The sequence below is a fragment of the Leptinotarsa decemlineata genome, unplaced genomic scaffold, assembly GCF_025532065.1.
Source record: "Leptinotarsa decemlineata unplaced genomic scaffold, Ldec_3_MD MMD2_tig00000199_RagTag_RagTag, whole genome shotgun sequence".
NCBI classification, from domain to species: Eukaryota; Metazoa; Arthropoda; class Insecta; order Coleoptera; family Chrysomelidae; genus Leptinotarsa; species Leptinotarsa decemlineata.
Window position 1 is genome coordinate 14,747,821 of NW_027412544.1, and position 20,614 is coordinate 14,768,434.

General features: G+C 38.3%; 1 protein-coding gene across 1 annotated transcript in view; it reads right to left on the bottom strand.

Moving 5' to 3' along the window:
* The window catches only part of nAChRalpha4 (nicotinic Acetylcholine Receptor alpha4), a 700,819-nt gene that overhangs the window by 478,092 nt on the left and 202,113 nt on the right, over nucleotides 1-20,614 (bottom strand). The window contains exon 2 of the mRNA XM_074173005.1: nucleotides 13,065-13,109. Within this exon, the coding sequence (XP_074029106.1) occupies nucleotides 13,065-13,109 (45 nt within the window). The remainder of the gene's footprint in view (nucleotides 1-13,064; nucleotides 13,110-20,614) is intronic.

Genomic DNA, 20,614 nt, shown 5'->3' on the forward strand with positions numbered 1-20,614 from the left:
TTAGGACACTGAATGAAGATTTTTCTGATTGATTTGGCCGTTACTCGATGAAGATTCATAGTAATTTCATCAAGTACACCTCAAAATTTGATATCCACAAACTTCATTTGAGAACAGTGATTTGAATACTGAATATTCAAATCACTGTTGAAGAGACATGTCGTGATATATTTCTCAAATAATGTTTGTGGAGATCAAATCGTGAGGTGTAGTTTATGAAACTAAATGAAAAAATGAAAATTCATCAAGTAGAGTTTCTGAGCTTATTATCGAGAGTAGATCCACAAAATAAAGAACAAAAATTAATGAGATGAAAGAGATGTATTTGCGGAAATATATGAAGTTCATCCTGCCTTTTCGACGTAATAGTGAACGGCGAAGATATTTTGAGAAAATACAAAATGATCTTCGTTAGTGGCACCATCAACAAATGTTTTCATCTCAGCTTGTTGTTGCTCTGAATGGTAGTTGGAGTTCTAATTGCGATAACAATCAGGATGAATAAGTTTTCGAAATAACAGAAGTGTCATCATCATAGCGGAACCAACAGGTTGGTTTTTATGGAGTGGTGCTGAGCACTTCTTTCTTGAAAAGTTCAATGCAGAAATTTGCAACCACAGGGCTGAGAAAACTTTCCATATTGACTATATCTATTCATAAAAACAGTTATTCTATTGGAAATATCTACTAGACAGAACATGGTAGAAAACAGCTTTGATATTCTCTGATATTCTCTAATCTTTTCGACCTTGGTAAAAAGAGAAAAGATATTCAACTTACCAGAATATTATTCCACTGGAGGATCAAAGTAATTATTTTTTTTTGAGATCGAAAGTCGACTTGTTTTCACATTTCTTTTCAAAAATGTGTCTTGAAGATATTCAATCTGATCTGATTTGAATATAAAATTTTTTAAGCTGTCACATGTTTTGCTAGATTCTAAAATTATGAATTGATTTAGTTTCATCCATTTTGTTTAGTTGATGCTTTCCTGTAAACGCATTGAGTGATACCTCCAACCTGAGGTGATCTGACCAGAACGACAAGGTACGGCTGCTGTTGTTGTTAACTCCTGCATGCATTTGTCTTCTTACTGCAACCAAGTATTGCATCCACTTGGGCAACGTGTTTGTAGTTTGCTTATTCATATGGAGTTGAAACTGATCTACAAATTTTTTTCAAATATTGTTATTGATATCTACTGCTTTTCATGTTGAAATGAGAAAGAAATGAACAATTGGACGCAAAACGTGTCATAAACTCTTTTCCTGCTTTTAAATTCTCCACTCGCAACATTAATTTGTAGTCGTGGCGACCATAACAACGGAAACAATTTTTAACGCCCAAATTATTTTCAATTGAAACCGCTTTCGTGTGTTTTTTAACTCATTCTAATTGGATTTTCCTGAATTTAATGATATTATTATATTTTGACCAAATGTTGTCATAGAAAGTTGTAAATGTGTTCTTATCATGTAGATGAATAGTATATTCATTAGTTACATTTGAGAATTGATGAAAATTCGAATCGATTCGAAATAACCATATTTTTTTGTCTATATACATATGTTTATATATGCTCAAGTATCCGGATTTTTACTATTGAATTCGAGTTCTTCCACTCGAAAATTTATGATTCGCATTTAGATAACTTTTGAATTTCAAACAAAATCAATCACATCGGAGTTTACATAATTTAGTTTTATTTATTGGAAAATATTTCAATCAAGACAATAATAACAGAATGAATGAATGTACTCGTATTTCTTGTTCGTTTTCTCTCATTTGGTGAATTGTCATACAATTATGATCAAATTACCAGAAATGACGTACATTTCGACTCATTTACCATCTCCATTGTCGGAAATTTAAAATTAGAAACACAAAAATGTAAAAGACCAGAAAAGTCAACATGCCTTCAAGAATAGTTATAGAATGAATGGCTGTTACGCTGATATAGAAAGTATATTGAAACTACTTGAAAATATGAAAAACATACTTTAGTTATTGTAGGATAGCTATTGGAAATGAACCTATGAAAACAATATAAATAAATAATCAGTTATCAATACAACAACGCCTACAACGCCTGTAGAACAAGAAATAAGGAACTCGCGCTCCCTGGAGCTTCAGGACGTAGTTCTTTTGCACCGAGGAATAGTGCTACCTCAACCAACAGTTGTAGCCTACATGGAAGACATAGGCCTTTTTACCGTCGTGGTACACAACGGCGAATAGCTTGTACTGTATCTCTTCTGAAGAATATGTTTTCGATAATACTAGTATCGAATCAAAGTTCAAGTCGAATTCAAATTCCAAAGCCTTGATAATCTTCTTGCCACCGCCGTTTCTATAATCGAAACGCTTTAAATGTAATATGAGGCTAACGAGGGGGGGTTCGCAAAGTAGTTCTTGCTCCCACGCTTCGACCTGGCCATTGATTTTCGACGAAATCATTTCTCCCATCTGTTTTTGGAGACGAATACTTCAAGTGATAATATGGCAGTCTTCACTTTTCCAATGTTGATGAGAGGCAGCGTAAGGAAAGGCTAGAAATTCTCAGTAATGTGATGCTCGACGATGTTTGCTCGACTTTAGTTGACCCTCAAAGATGTCCGTTAACGGTGTACTGGCAAAGTTGGTCTTTTTGTTTATATTCTGTATCGTTTTATCGGTCGTATCGAGAACAAGAGAACGTTTGCTAGATAATTCAAACAATTATCTGAAGATTGAAAACATTGAAAACATTGAAAAACATTGAAAACATTGTTTATGTGATATTGAACCGCTTACTCCTAAACAAGGAAATAATTTTGATGCAACCGTTTAGTCCTGCTCGACTACTGTTTTCGAAAAATTTTCAAAAAACTTGATATTGCTAAATCTATCCGATTTCAATATTTGGATATTACGACTCACTTACTGTTATATTTTCAGCAAAAATGACTTCGCATGAATATTATAAGCGATATGCATTGAATTACAGAAATAATTTTTATACTTCGATCCTATCCTCAGATTACAATTATTTACACTTTTATTTGCACTATCCTGCACGATTCGGTACGATCGTTCAACCTTTAACTACATGCGTTAGTGTATTTTATTAACTAATCCACATGTTCCCATAAACTGGCCAGACTAGCAATATTTGCACTATCTTACCTTCCACTGGAGTGTCGTCCTCAATTATCTAGGAATAGCCATTTGAGTAGTGTCGTGTAATTTGAAAATTTGAGCCGAAAATCACTATAATGAAAATAATGTGTGCAATTATGTAAGTATGTCGTAACTATGTTTCTTTCATGATTAATTTGATATCATACGCATATTGATTGGATAAATATTATCATGATATTATTGAACAGTAATTTTCAAAGAACGCTATTTCTATAACGCTATCCATTCTGAAAATCCACAGAAATACAGACGACGTCACCTACTTCAATAGGTTGAAAAAATGACTACATGCCAATTCCAGATTTTTCTGAAGGAATATTGTTAGCCTGATTGATCAGACTAGTGCACCATCATGCTCAACAGCTAGCGACTTCCAATAGCCCCCAAGAGTGAGTTCAATCTCTACACAATCATGGTCAAGTGGGTCTTCAGCATCAACATCTGCTACAAATCATTATCCAAATCCCGAACACTTCAATATTCCATAACGGGATCAACTTTTTACTGAACTAGAACCCTTTCTTTTGAAAATATTCCGATGTAATAAAAATTATTTTACTCGGCTCATGGGATTGTCAATTTTTCCCAGCACTCAGAGCTAATATTCAGTTAGTGTCCTTCTTATTATCAGTGAATTCACTTATTCTTACAAGCGATTGAGAAGTGGCTTCGACATCCAAACAATATTCTTGAATTCATCAGGATCATTGCTTAATTCGCGAGCTACAACGGTACAGCTGTGCTACTGAACCCTGATCATCGGTGAACCCAGTACTTATGTTTTTTTTTATTTGTAAGCTACCACCACCACACAAGTACATCGTCGTAAGAATTCATCACGATAATGATGGAAAATCCTCAATGGTGACGTCATTTCATTTGGAACGGAGGTGAAATATATTGGCATTGTCCTTGATAAAAATTTCACCTGGAACGCTCACTGGGAAAAAGTTTAACTCTGGCTCAACGGTATTATTGATGGCATCAGTGATGACATCAATACCACACCGGCAGCGGCCATAGAGATCCTTCTAGATCTACCTCCGCTTCACATTTTTTTGAAGAGGGAGGCTAGATGGACTGCACATTGTACAAATCAATTTCATGCAGAGTGCATCAGACTGTTGGTTGACACTGAAAGTCACAGCATTCTGAAAATGACCTCTGACTTCATGACTCCAACTATCAACTATGAACTCTACTGTTCACGAGTAGAGATGACTGAATCCTTCGTGAGGAGAAAATATTAAGAGCAGATAGTGTTTGGTTCACAGATGAATCAAAAACACCTTCAGGTTCTGATGCAGGTGTTTTCAGTCGTAGACCCAAGACAGATATATCCATAGTCATCTTCATTTTCATCAGGTTGGAATTTTTTTTCCCTTGCCCTTTCAACTGAGATTCGTCAGGAGGACGAATGGTTCATAACGTAAGGTGTTTTGGTGGCGACATAAAGGTTCAATGACCTCTATGCCGCTCTGGCCTTGTGTACCCCTTCCTGACTGGGGTATTTGAAGAACAAACTGTTCATTTTAACAGACCTCGTGGGCCTTCATTCAACCGAGCGACGGGGCCTTCTGAATCGAGTGGGGTCGTCTATAGTGTAATCTACAGCTTCCCTAACTAATGGGTTATCATGAGTTTCCGCTGACTCGAACTGAATGGACTGCCGTATAGTTAACAGCTTCAAATCTCTGCAGATGGCTTCATTCCGCACGAACTATGGAGCATTCACCAGCATCCTGAGAAGTTTGTTTTGCAACCTTTCCAAAATGGAGAGGTTTGACGGGGCGGTTTGTCCCCAAGCACCTGAAGCATACATGATGACAGGCTTGAACATCGTATTGTATAGTAAAATCTTATTTTTAAGATTGAGTTTTGAATTTCTATTGACCAGAGGATAGAGTTTAGCTATCCTCATCTGCACTTTGCTCTTAATATAATCAATGTGATTTGCCCAGGTGACTCGGCGGTCTACCCAAAGACCTAGGTACTTAACTCGCGTTTGCCATTCGATCTCCCTGTCTGAAATCGTGACCCTTGTGTCTGGAGAAACTTTACGTCTCCCCAAGTCTATCGCCTCAGTTTTTTCTGGATTCACTCGAATCTTCCAGTCAAGGTACCAGCGTTCGAGGTCATCCAATGCGCGTTGCATGTAGACGACCGCCAACGCCCGACCCATGGAAGAAGCGAAGAGAGCCGTATCATCGGCGTAAAGCGAAATCGTCACGTGATCGAACCTCGAAAGGTCGCTCACGTAAAGGCTGTACAGTAGTGGAGACAGCACACCCCTGAGGCACTCCAGCTTCGATTTCCCTGACGGGAGAGAGGGTTCCTTCAACTCGGACCTGAAATGTTCTGCCTTTCAGAAAGGACCTAATCCACAGGACCAGACCCCGAGGCAGATCGAAATCGAGCATTTTGTGTCGCAGGCCTTCGTGCCAGACTCGGTCGAAGGCTTTCGAAATATCCAAGAGAACGAAATGGACTGTCTTCCTGTTGTTCAGCTCTGAGATGGAATTTTCGACCAGTCTCAGGGCCTGCAGCTCGGTGGAGTATGCCCTCCTGAAGCCGAATTGTTGGTCAGGCAGAACATTTCGGTCTTCAACTTCTTCTGTTAGCCTTTGCAGCACAACACGTTCAGCCAACTTAGCCGTTGAGCAAAGCAGACTAATCGGACGATGATTCTGGTGAAACAGCGGATTCTGGCCCTGTTTCGGAATCATGACAACTACAGCATGCTTCCATCTTCGGGGGAAGTATCTGAGAGTAATTGAGCTATTGATATTGTCCAGCAGGTATCTGATGAAGTTCTCCGGGAGCTGCTTCAACAACCTGTTGTTGACTGAGTCAATTCCCGGAGCCTTCTTGGGTTTGGAGGCCCTAATGTACCCCCTCAGTTCTTCCTCCGGAGCTGGACGGATCACGTCGTCATCATTTTCCCTAAGGATGCGCCGAACCCGGTGTTCCAGCTGGATATCACGGTCAATATCATCATCCGGATCAACTTTAAGTTGAAACAGTCTCTCTATTGTGTCTGCAAAGGCCAATGCCTTCTCGGCGGGAGAGTAGCAGATGCCGCGCTGTCCGTGAAGAGGGAAGGGAGCGGTTTTCCTCTTCTTGCCAGAGCTCGTCATCCCCAGGTTCGAGCGATTCTAAACACTCACTCCACCTCCCGTTTCTATAGTCAGTGATGGCCTGTTTAACCTGGTTGGCCATCCTGCTAGCAGCAGCCTTGTCTCCAGGGTAGAGAGTCCGCTGATAAACTCGTCTGAGTCGATTTCTCTCCCGGATAAGGTTCTTTACCCTGGGAGAAAACTCATTGTAGCTCCGCAGAGGACACTCTGTCCTGGTTGTGGCTGCGCGGAAAGCGTTGTTCACAGACAATTCGAAATCTACCACTGCCGCGTCGAGACCGTTGCGAGTTTGAAGCGCATCACGGTCTGTACGTGTCTCCACTAGGTGAGCCTTGAAGGCTTCCCAATCCGTGGATGATCTCATGCGATAATCCTGGGGAGGGGGATCATCACCCAGCATCAGGATGACTGTCAGTATGCGCATGGAGCGCTCAGCTGTTTGCATTGGTGAGTCTGCTCCAAAGATTGTGCTTGGCGTTGAAGTCACCAGCAGCAGCAATTGTGGGGGTATTTGTCGACATCAGCAGTCCATCCAGTGATTCTGAGAGTAGACGATTCCGCGGAGGGTTGTGAACTGAGATTAGTCTATGACGACCTCTTCTCAGTTGGAGCTCAACGCCCACGGCTTCCGTGCCATGTAACTGATCCGAGTCAATGCCGAATTGTACGTGAGGAAGATTACGTTTGAAAAAAATGCCAACTCCTCCTTCAGCACGTCCAACACGTTCTCTGTGGTAAAAACGGTAGTTTGGAATACCAAAAGGTTGATTGTACAGGTGCGTTTCCTGCACCAGTGCAACATCGATATTTTGTTGTATTAGAAAATTCTCAAAATCTAAAATCTTGTTTGAAATACTGTTGGCATTCCAAAATACAACCTTAAGAGAACTAGGCAATGTTGGTTGTCTAGCCATTAAGAGGTTCCAGTTAGCACGTTGGTGTTCACCGTAAACATCTTTTCGAGTACGGGGAACTGAATGAAGAATTTCTTCATCTGGTCCAGAGCGGAACAGATGTCACTAACCTTCGACGGGCGGGGACTACTGGGCGCCTCGGTCGGTCTGGCGGAGGTGTTACCGCTCTTGGCCGCTCCTGCGTAGCTCATTCCCGGGCGTGAGCCAGATGCTCCGGCAGAATGCCTTCCAGATGTGGGTGCATATAGGGGGGCATTTGCAGCTACTTTGGTCCCTCTGCGAACCATGGGGAACTCAGGACAACCGCGGTAGTTTGCAGTATGCACACCCTTGCAATTATTGCACTTGGGCGGATCTGCTCGTGGCTTCTTACACTCACCTGAAAGGTGTCTGCCGGCGCATTTGACGCAAATGGGAATAGCTAGGCAGTTCCGTTGGCTATCTCCGAACCGCTGACATCGGTGACACTGCCCTAACAGTGTTTTTTGGTGTTGGGGCTCAACCTTAACTTTAACGTTGAGGAGATCCCGGACGTCATAAATGTGCTTCTGATTTTGGTTCACTTGAACCAAAATCGGTCGATTTCCTCGCATCATTCTGGTGACGGATGATGGTTGAAAACCTTTTTCAACCAAGGCGTCCTCGATATCAGCGGTCTCCAGATGTTCCGGGACTCCTCTGAACACGGCTCTGATTTGCCTGTCTTCAGGTAAGGTATACGTGTGGTGGGAGATTTTTTCCCTCACCAATAGTTTGGACATACTCCTGTAGTCCTCGGCCGAAGAAGGCTGAACCTTGATGCCGTCAGCTATGTTTACTGCCTTGGTGAAGTTTACCTTATGGAAGGCAGCCAGCTTTGTGAATTGATCCCACTTGTCCTTCTGGCGAACGACAATTGGGGGAACGCGTTTTTCAGGTGCTTTGGGGCACCTCAGGATGCAGAGGGAGAGGGGAGCTAGTTCCCTGATCATTGGGGTTTTCAACCTGATTTAGATTTTGGGATGGCTGTTTTGGGCCACCCTGCATAGTCGGAATCGATTTTTCAGACCTATTGTCGTCAACCAACATTTCATGATCACCTACGACGGAAGACTCTGTTGTTGAGAGTTCTGACTCTGAAGTGTTGTTCTTGGCTTCGTCCCGGAGCTTTGACACCTTTTTAGCCACTTTTTTGGGCTTGGTGCCGGTATTTTTGTTCACTGGAGCGACTGGTTTAGATGGAAGAGAAGGAAACTCTTCTGGAAGGCGACGCTTTTTGTTGGCCGGTTCTTGAGGCTTGATCGTATTGTCGTCGTTGTTTGTCTCAGACTGGGCAGAGAGGGTGGTGCCCACGAGAGTATGTCTGGAGGATACATTCCGTGACGGACGCTCGAGAAGCTCCTTGTCCCCTGGTGGAGGGCCAGAGAGCTCCCGAACTGCCGCCACGGGGCTGCCCCTTAGCAGCTCTGATGGACTCAGACCCAGGCGATCAAGCAATAAACCCATGAAGGTAATTACTTCACCCCTGTCCCTGACCATCAGGCTGTCAAGCAGTTCCTCCATACTGTTGAAAAACTCACACCCTTCGATATCCCAAGGGTAGGCGATGAAGAGTTCCGTGAAAGTGATAGTTTGAACGCACTCACCAGAAGTCTGGAGGGTCCTTGCGCACTACAACTAAAGCACTCACTAATAGGAGAGATGTAACTACTGGTGAATGGCTGATCATCCACCAGAAATAGTTGTATTTGTGGAAAAAACTTCGAAATTATCGCAGCGAAAAATATTCTGTATGTCAGTTTGACAGCTAACGTCAGAATTGAGACAGATATGGAATTATACACAAGTCAATAAAAATATTCTTGGATAGTCAAGAGGCGCGTTGGAAGCTCTTGGCTCCTACCAAGCAACGTTTGAATTGGTAGCAAATTGCCAAAAACGACTCTGCGTTCATTCATCCTTCGAAGCTTGATACCAAACAGTTGTTGGACTACAATAGGGATGAACTACGATGTCTAACAGGCCTTCTCGCATGTCATTGAAATTTGAATCATCATATGCAGAGACTCGGACTGTAGGAAGACAGTGTGTGTCGCCTATGTTTAGAAAATGATGAAACAGCAGAGAACATACTTTGTGCCTGCCCTGGTGGAAACCAAATCAGGTTCTCAGAGTTTGGCAGAGCCGTACTTCTATCATCTGACCTGAAAGATCACTCACCATACAAACTAATCGTCTTCGTTAAGAAGCTGCGTTTATTTAGTGAAGTGTCAATATGTGTGAGCCACAATGCACCTTTGCGGCTTACGATGGTGATTCGAATATACCCACTCACTTTTGACCTAATCTAACGTAACACGACAATTCCAGAATTTTCGGCATGCAATTGTTAGCCTGAATGATCGGATTGGTGCACCACCATGCCCAACAGCTAGAGACTTCTAATTAAGTTACCAACAGCACCCATCAGTGAACCCAAACTCCACACGATCATGGTCAAGTAAATTTTCAGCAATAACATCTGGTACCAATTGCTATGCAATTTCTGAAGACTTCAATATTCCACAACGAGATCAAGTCTTCACTGAACCGAGATCGTTTGAAAAAAACATTCATAATGATTTCATCTTTTTATAACAATTTTTATTACTTTCAATGACCATACTTCATAAACATATTTATAGTTCAACAGTAAAGTCAGGTTTTAGGAGTGGTCACAGCTGTACTACAGCTCTTCTGAAGGTAATCGATCGATGATATTTTCAAAGCGAGTGACCGAAATCAATGTACCGTCCTGGCTCTTCCAGATTTTAGCAGGATATTTAACACCATCAATCATGAGCTCTTATTGTCGATCTCACACTACATTGGCTTGTCAGATGATTTAGTTTTTTTTCGAAACTATCTACACAACAGACGCCAGGAAGTTGTTCTTGATGGAGTTCATTCCACACATTTGAATTTGAATATGTGCGTTCCTCAGTGATCAATTCTTGGCCCTCTACTATTTACGATATATACTAGTCACTTCAGTGGAATGCCTTCAGTATTGCAGTGCACATCTCTATGCCGGTGACACCCAAACCTATTATTATTTCTACACAGGGTAAATGACGCTAATAGGCGGATCACTCGTGATCTCGAAACATTCTCATCCCTTGCTGAAAATAGGTGCTTGATGAATAATACATCTAGGTCGAAAATACTGATATTGAGTCCAAAAAATCACAGAAATATTGTGAAAAAGCAACTCAATATTAGCTAATGGATTGGAAGTTGTGAAGAAATCAAAAAATCTCGGGATAACCATAGACAGTGATCTCCGATTCGATTTCCATATGAATGAACTAATCCAGAAAGCTTACCCATCACTCAAGCTGATTTACGGCAAACGAAAATTCCTCCCTGAATTACAAGTCTCGTCATTTCATCTTTGAACTATACAAATGTACTCTACGGACCAAGCCACATAATAATGAACGAGAGAAGACTACAAAAGATTCAAAACTTCTGCCTTCGCCTTATTCATAGGGTACGAAGAAGAAAGAGAATTTCATCAAAGCTCTCAGAAACTTGTTGGCTCAATATGGAGAACCGAAGGTCGCTACACTCTGCGTGTATCTATCATAAGGTTATCTGCAATGAAATTCCGACTCATCTGTATAATAAATATATTTCGGATTGACGTACACAACTTGAAAGTACGGCACAAAGGGTTATTAACTCCTCCGATACACACTCAGAGCTAGTATCCGCAATCGTCTTCGGGTGGAGACGATTGTGGATACTAACAATCGAAACGTCGTGAAGTAACTTGATTTGGAATCGTTTGATTCTATATTTTTAATTTTCATTTTTGGTTAATAATTGTTAATTTTTTCAGCTCGTGTTAATAGTTCATTTTTTTGTTGCTTGTATGTTATTTTATTGTAATTTCACTTGTTTTCTTAATAACATTGTTATTTCAGCTAATATTTTTATTTTTTTACAAATTCTTTCAGGGATTTCAAATCAATTTATATGATATTAGACAATGAAAGTCTGAACTGATGAAATGTACCAGAAACATTGTCAACCACCTTCAAACGTGGTTGACAATGTTTTATGCTGAATTTTAACAGTCATCACTTGAAGACGATTGTGGATACTAACTATCGAAACGTCATGGTTTGAAATTTTTTCAATTTATATTTTAATTTTTTGCTTTGTCGCATCTTCGAATACTCTGAAAATAATGAAAATGAAAACAAGAGTGGACTGTAAGAATTGTGGCACAAAGCGAACTCACCGAATTCCTCGCACAAATCCCTGCATTCGAAAGGGCCCTTTCTTGGAGTGTTCTTTCTTCAGCTTCACTGGATTGTACAACAAAACGGAAAGTTAAAATGAGTTACCAGACAGTCGAATATGGCACAGAGTCTAGACCACACGGCGAAATAAGTAATTAGCAAAAAAATAGCGGTTCACGTTTCCTGTACGTAGTATGAGATCGTAGGCAGGTCACTATTGATATGATGAGTCGCTCCATGCCAACAATGATAATACTAATAATAGTAGAAAATTACAAATAAAGACGCTACATGCTCATTTTTTTCTTTTCATTTTTCAGTTTGTATCTTGTTTATTTCATTCAATTTATTATATTTTCATTTCTCGTTTTTTTTTTCAATATAGATAATTGATATTCTAGAAATTCATTCCTATTTCATTTGTTCTCTTATAGATTTCGAGTCATAGTTGCTGGGCACAAATCCTTCTACCTACAGTTCACGAATAAATTACTAAACGATGGAATTGTTCTCGTAACCCGCAAGGGCTTATTGTGGCTCACACTTATTCAAACTCGACCAAATAAACCCAGCTTCTTGACAAAGCCGATTAGTTTATATGGTGAGTAATTTTTCAGGTCAGATGGTGAGAGTGTGGCTCTATCAAACTCTGAAAACCTGATTCATTCCGCAGCGGGGCAGGCTGTTTCATCATTTTCCAAACAGAACTGACACACACTGTCTTCCGACAGTGCGAGTCTCTGCATATATGATGATTCAGGCGACAGTGAAAGGAGGTCTGTTGAACATTGTAATTCATCCCTACTATAGTCCAACAACTGTTTGGTATACAGCATCGGGAGGTGGATGAACGTCTTGGAGTGAGCCAATCCTGGAAGATTTTGCAGAAATCCTGAAATTTTCTTGTCATCCAAGTTTTCAATGTTTGTTTAGCAAAACTTAAAGCAATGCCAATGACAGGTTCTGGTCCGATGAAGCTAATTGCAGCACCCTCAGCAGCCTCATTGCCATCCAGGCCAGTGTGGCCAGGAATCCGAAAGGCCTTGGTAGCTACCAAAATATATGGTGAATTTTTTTTTCATTTTCACCAGGCGGCAATAAAAAAACGATGACTTTTTGGAGGGATTATAATACCATTCGCGTAGTGGATTGAGTGCTATTTCACTTGACAAGTTATTGCTGTCACCGACGGAACAAACGAACGGTTTTCTACCACAGCATGTTTTTTTTGGAAAAATAGTTTCTGTATATGAGACACAAACATCATATTCTTGTACAGAAATACGATTTTTATGAATCAGTTTCGAAAACTGTTTCTCAAATGATATTATATGTCGCTAAGTTTCCTATCCATTCGATCGATAGGGTGATAAAGCGAGAAACTCCTGCAGAATATTAACAGTTCACTCCTCTCTGTTCGCGATAATGCAAAATTAATTAGGGGCATTAGGCCATTATTTCCTTGAGGAAATTCGAGGTTAATTGTTCGAAACTTTGTTTTAACACCTTCAAGACTTAACGACATAGGAGGCTATAAAATGAAAACGAACTACATTATCACTTACTTGTTCTACCCACAGGTTCGTTGTCATGATTTGGTTCTTCAGGTTCTGAAACAAAGAATAATATTGAAGTTAGTATATTCAACTTGTGATGTACTGTTTGGAACCTTTGGTGTAGTAATGAATATTACTGGAGTAATATTTAGTATATTCAAGTTTTGAAAAAAAATATTGAAATGAAAATTCGAGAAAGGATACCAAATGAATTGAACTAATCTCAAAACACTTTTTTTCACACTGTTCAGTAACAAAACGATATGTATATAACTTGTCGAATGTTGGAAGAGCTTTCTAAATTTTTATATGATGCTGTTTACTGAAGCAAATTCAAATCCAAGATAGAGTGGAAGTAAACATTGACATGCCCTACGCACGTGATATTGAAAATCCCAAGAATTGGCCAGGGTCGTATTCAGAACCAACATTTTGTTGATCGCAAATGCTATATCATACTTAGGAAAACTTTTTTATGATAACGACTGAAATGCACAAGTTTTGCAGTTTAACGGGAAAAATGCAGATAATATGTGTAATACAAAAAGATTTTCATTGGATTTTTCACCACAGCGCACTCAAGCATTATATGAAAAGAGGCGTAATTATTTCTTTATTGTTAATTATTATTTTATGTAAAATCAGAATGAATATTAATCAAAATCATTCAACTGGATGAATTTGTCTCTTCATCAATAGTGTCATTCTCACCAATCTGAATTATCAGTGGGTCAATTTGGGCCTCTATTATGTTATCAAGTTTCCACATCTTTGTCTCAACTTCCGATATCACATGCCGAACACACTTCTCTCACTTCTCCGCTGTGACTCTTCTCACAACCTAATCAAAAAGTACTTTGAGATCTGCAAATTTAAAGGTGGTGTTATGCTGAACTACAAAATTCTTCACATCCGCCCATATTAACTCGATGTGATTGAGCTCGCAGTGGTATGGAGGCAGGCGAAGGATAATTTTGTTTTGGCCTGCTACCATCTCATCGACTATATATTTTTGGTATTCAAGCTTGCGCTCCTTGACAATTTTCAATAGCTGTACTCTTAGCATTGAGTATTCGAAGCTAATATTCTTTGATCGCAGCCAATTTTGGATTTCAACCTTCTTTGAAGACGTTGTCGTAATCTTCTCTAACCGTCGCGAATGATGAGGTGCATTGTCCATTACAATCACAGCATTATCCTCCAGATGAGGTAGAACTTTGGAAAACCACTGTTCGAAAGATTCACCGTTTATTTCTTCGTGATAATCTCCAGTTTTCTTCGACTCGAAACATCACAGCCCTTCAGCAACAAACCCATTCTCATTGGCGATGTGACAAATAATAAGCCGTTTTCCTTTACCTGAAAATATGAAGAGGTATGTAAGTAAGTTTACCTGATGGATTTGTTAATCCGGTTGACAGTCCATCTAGAAAGGCCCTCCTAGATGAGGTCACAGTTTCATCGACCCATACTTTAGGGGTAGTATGACCAGCATTAACCCAGGTTTCATCCATATAATAAATTGTTCTCTGTTGTTCTCTATAATATTTCATTTTGGTCAAATACTCTCTCCTCCATAACACAATTTCCTCTCTATCCAATAATAAATTATTGCGCCCCCGTTTTTTCCATACAAAATTCAAATGTTTCAATACTTTATGGAATGTTGACCGCTTAAAACTTGGCAATAAAACATCTTCATTTATTTTTGTGAGTACTTTGTCTATCGTGGGTATTTCATTACTGAAAAAGTACTCATGCACTTTCCTCCTGATTGCATGTTCATCAGCATCATCTATTGATTTTACAATGGTTTGACAATTCTGATTTGTATTCGGTTTGGAAAATGTATGATTTTGTTTATATTCCCCTAAAACATTGTAAATCGAAGCGCAACACACTCCAATTTTATCGGCAACTTTGGATACGACTTCGTCGACACTCGATGTCTCAATTTCTGCCATCTCTTTCTTGAATACATTTAAAATCACTTCTTTCATCTCAACACTCAAATGTCTTTTTTTGGATCGTTTCCTGGCTGGACCCAGACGATAGCTCACAGTGTCATCAACAGTGTCTGTACTGGACATCTTGTAAAACAAGTTTAAACAATATACTATAACGCACACCACACAAGCACGCAAACGACTGATTACAACCCTATGCTGGCACCGAACTCGTACCAAGAAGGCAAATTCACCAATGAACGCTGCCCTTTCCCTCTGACACTGGGCGATCACGTGAACATCACGCTTCGGTTTTGTTTTGTTTTACTCTATCTTGGATTTGGATAGACTTAAGAATCGCAGATGGTGGGAGTACCAAGTTGCAAGTTGCAATAATAATCTTGTAGTATATACATCGCCAGCGCTGGTTATCATGCTTTTTCGTCCTGATGCTTATTGTATCAATCAAACTTTATATTTGTATTATTTGTGAGAGCTGGGTTCGTGTGTTGATTATTTTGTTTACTTTGTGATTTTGCTCAGTTTTCTTCATTAGTTAATCATAGTAGTAGTTAATTATAATATTGTTAATTTTAGTAGTCTAATCTAAAATAAAATTTAATCGTTATCGACAAGCGTTAGTTGGGCAGAATATCACATTGTTCGACCCTATTCTATGCTATTATTCAATTCATCGATTGTACGTTTTTTATTGATAATGATCTTCAAGAGGAAGATCAAACAGTTTGATCGTCCTCTTGAAGATGATCACTTGGTGATCGAAACACGTATTGAGGTGTTAAAATAACGGTTTGGTGTTGGGAAAAACTCCAGTTACATTCATTACTACACCAAAGATTCCAAACAGTGCATTCAGTGCAAGTACATTCAAAAGTGAGTAAAACTAAGATTTCATTCATATACATTTTGTAAAACAAAATTTATTTCGATTTCAAAATTGATCAATTGATTCAATCAATTCAATTGCAGGAAGAAGGATATGCTGATCTTTTAGCTGAGCATGGGAAACTCAAAATTCAACATAACAAGTTGAGTATTTAATTGGTGATGATGGTGATGGGTCCATTTTATCTAAAATATTCAAATAATCAAATCTTTCTGCCATCTCATTCAGTTGATTTCTACAGGTTACTTGTAAATGTGATCTTCATCAATTGTAAAAAATGGATCCTTTGAGGGGGCACATCAATTACGTGTTCCACCGATAATTATGTGCCAGCAAACATTCAATACAAAAATTACAGAACAGTACACCAATAATGTAGAAAATACACTTGAAGAAGGTTGCTTTTGTATACACCACGGCTGATATATGGTTATCATTTAGGAGAAACTATATATGTGTTACTGCTCTTTGGATTGATTGAGATGCTTTTAATCGAAAAAATATATCTATGACTTGCAGGAAATTTAAGGGAACACAGTAATGATGAAATAACTGATCTGACTGCAGAGATTCATTCTGAATTTGATTTGAAACTGTCCAAAATTTTAAATACGTTTGCAGACAATGGATCAAATATGGTCAAAGCTTTTGATATATATACAGGGCGTTGCAACGAAAACTTGACCCCACTGTAAGTCAGAAACGGACGTGTAATCGAAAATTTCAAAGAGTGCGTCAATTTTTATTCTTAGGGGGACTAATTCTACCCCCCACTATTTTGTTAACGGCATGAGGGGGTCCAGTGATACATCATTTGACAGGTCTTTTGTCCTTTTATTATTTTTATGATTTTTTTCGAAATTGGTTCATTCATTATTGGGAAATTAAATGTTGAACGTTTTAATTGAAAAAAAAAAACCAGAAAATTCGCTGTCGCTCATTTTATTGAGAAAATCAACAAAAGTAATATCATTGGCAACAGAATCACCGGATAAAATGTCAGAAATTGGCATTCACGAACAATTTTCTGTCGTAGGTCTTCTACATATTTGTGGAATTTATCTAATTAGTAGTAAACGAACTTCAGGTTCTGTTCACTACAGAAAACATAAAGTATCCCGTCGTGTCAGAAATGACCGAGTTGAAGTTACAGTTTTAGCACATGTACAAATGGATAATCGACAATCTATCAGACAAGTAGCTAGAACGTCTGGTGTATCAGCTACTATTGTTTTTCGGAATTTGAAAGCCTACAAATTCCATCCTTTCAGAATAAGACTACTTCAGGAATTAAACGAAGAATATCTTGATTGTCGACTTCAATTTTGTGAGGTGTTCAGCGGGAAATTGACCAAGCCTATTTATTATACAATGCATGTTTTTTAGATGGAAGTTATTTTATGTTGAATGATGAAGTCAATAGACAGAATTGTTGTTACTGGAGGGACGTGAATCCTCATTTGGTAATGGAAATACATTCACAAACTCCACAAAAATTGAATATCTGGCCGGCATTCTTGGTAATCATAATGTTGGACCATTTCTCATTGAAGGTAATCTCAATGGAGACACGTACTTAAATCTATTACAAGACTGTGTAGATCCTATGATTACACAAATTTTAGAAAATATTGAATGATAATTTAGTAGAAAATGAAATAACATTCCAGCAGGATGGTGTACCACCACATTCTGATGACCGGGTGAGAGTTTTTGAACGAACGTTTTCCAATGTGTTGGATCGGCAGAAGGGGTCCAGTGGAGTGGCCACCAGATCTCACACCGATGGAATATTCTTTCTGTGGGGACACCTGAAGTCGAAAGAGTTCTCTACTGAGCCTATAAATCTAGAAGACCTGCGACAGGAAATTGTTCGGGAATGCCGATTGCTGACTCCAGACATTTTGAATGCCGTTAGGAACGCTTTCGAGAGTAGACTATATTATTGTATGAAACTAGGTGGAGATCATTTCGAATAATTTATCCGTTGATTTTGTTTCTACTGATATCATTTGTTGTTGATTTCCTCATTAGAATGAACGACAGCAAATGTTCTGTGTTTTCTTAAATGAAACTTTCAACATTTAATTTCTCAATAACGAATGAATCAATTTCAAAAAATCACAAAGGTAATAGAGGGACAAAAGACCTTTTAAATGATGTATAACTCGACCCCCCTGCTATTGAAAAAAATAGGGAGGTAGGTGCTGTCCGCAGGGGAGTGAAGTTTCGGGTATGACTCTCATATTGAGATTAGTCTCTCTAGAAATAAACAATTGACGTTTTCTTCGAAATTTCGGATTACATGTCCTGATTTACATGGCAGGTCAAGTTTTCGTTGGAATGCCTTGTATGGATAAGATTTCAGATACAGGAAAAAGTGGAAGAGATTCAGATACATAATCTCTAAGTAATGCATAACATTGAAGATGGTGATGATGACGATATGTTAACCGTAAGACAAATTCCGAAGTCATCTAAGAATTTGAAGAGTTGCAACTGACCAATCATAAAATATGTGCCACACACAATAACTTTCAATACCTTCAAAAGACATGGATAAGGCTATATACCAAAGTATTCCGTACAACAAACTCAATTATGCAAGTTATGTTGAAGTTCTCGAGAAAAAATCTGGGCATACTACTGCTGTGCTAATTCACCACCCCTTCATTGATATAATCATAAAAAAATTGTCAGAAACTTGAGTGAAAGAGGGCACATATATTAAGCCGTTATTGTGTTGAAGTTTTACATTTCTATGAAATGTAGAATACCAGTATACCCTAAGACGATATTTACTCTGCAGGTTTTGCTAAAATGATATGGCTATGTGTACAACTGATTTCTGATTGGATTATTTTGAATAATAACACATTTTGTAACGTAATGTAATGAATATTGAATTTTTGATGAAATTACTTCGAAAAAAATATTTGAGTTTTCCAATATTGAAGTAAACGTGACTTTCCTTCTGATTCCAAATTTTTCCTGTGTGATATTGGTAATATTGATGTGCGAGACAGTAATTTGTTTTGACAACTCGTTGATTGCTGAATTTCTGGAAGACCGCGAAGAGTGCAACATCCTAGTTTGATAATATTGAAGTCAACCTCCAAAAACATACTGAATATTTCCACAAGGCAACGTGGTCGAAAGTCAAATATTCTTAAAAACTTGGATCAGTTCTGAATAATAAACACATCAAATTTTCGTTTTCAAATGCTGACACTGTGGAAAAAAGATGTTTTTTAAACAAAAAACAAAAACTCCGATAAATATGCAATCAAACGTCATTTATGAAATTTATAGCAAGGATATTCCAAAATGTTATGTAGAACAAACGGAACGTTACCTGAACATGGAAGAGATACAAAAAAGTTGAAAATTGCCAAACCAACAGACCTCGTTAAACACACAAGAGGAATCAACCACAGTTTCGACTTTGCAAACCCTTTCATTTTAGATGTTCAATCTTCATTAGGTAAACGACTGTTTAGTAAGATGATCCATATTTTCAAACAAAATGGTGTTAACACTAGAAGAGACATAGAAGGTCTGAACAGTGCTTATTTCAATTCGTTAAATCGGAAGTTTCCACTATCATGTGTGTACTCTGATATCTTTCATTCATAATTTCGGTAAATGATAAACAAAAACGTTCAATTCTAATCAGTTGTCTCCCTTGATAGCATATTCATTTACAATGTGTCTGTGGTTGTATGAGTTTCATGTTATCAGTTCTTATTCATTTCTTAGATATATTTCCACCGTTTAAACTAATGTTCGAACCCTGATGATGAATTTAATAAAGTTCGAAATGTTGGCAAAAACTAAATTGTTATTCTACGAAAAAAATTCTACCCCTTTCCGAACTAATGAAAAAACAGCATTTGAAAATATTATTTGGATAAACAAACCTCGCAAAATTCGTCGTAACATTCATTCATTGCAATAATATTTAACAAGAATGTGAAAATCAGCCTTACGATGATTAAATTTAGAACATATTGTTAAGGGAGCTAGTGTGATAATCGTCAAATTTGAATATATTTATAGTGAACACTGTGATAGATACAATTTTCCTTGGCACATATGATGTATGTATAATATATATTCGCGATTACCAAAACTATTGTACCTAGATACCAGGGGTGAGAAGTTGTACACTTTCTCACACTTTCTCATAACTGAATATTAAATGCTTATTATAACAGTAGGTTGTAGAAACCACATAACTCGTTAATAATAAATGTCACTTCCTGAGATCCTCAACAAAGAACTAGGCAAAACGAGACACTTCCATTCGTCTAATACTCTACCTCTCATAGATATCACATGTTTTGCTTGAAACTGCCTCAGCCACTATCGATTTTATTTTTCGAAAAACGAATTATTTTCGCCAACTTCAACTAGATATTGTGAAAACATCATACATAAAATTTCGTATTAATTTGAATGCAAAATAGCATATTTTATTTATTTACCTAAGGCTTAGCATCGTCATCTTGTGACTCTCCATCATTCGGGTTTTCGACAAATGATTTCAAAGTATATTTGACAAATATATATCATTTCAAAGCCTTTCAAAATTTTCACGTTAAAGTTTTTTTGTGACTTGCAGAATACACTGCCTGATTCATTCTCTTTAACATTGAGAAATAATTTCTGCCTGCGTGATCATAAATCATAATCTCAATAACCAG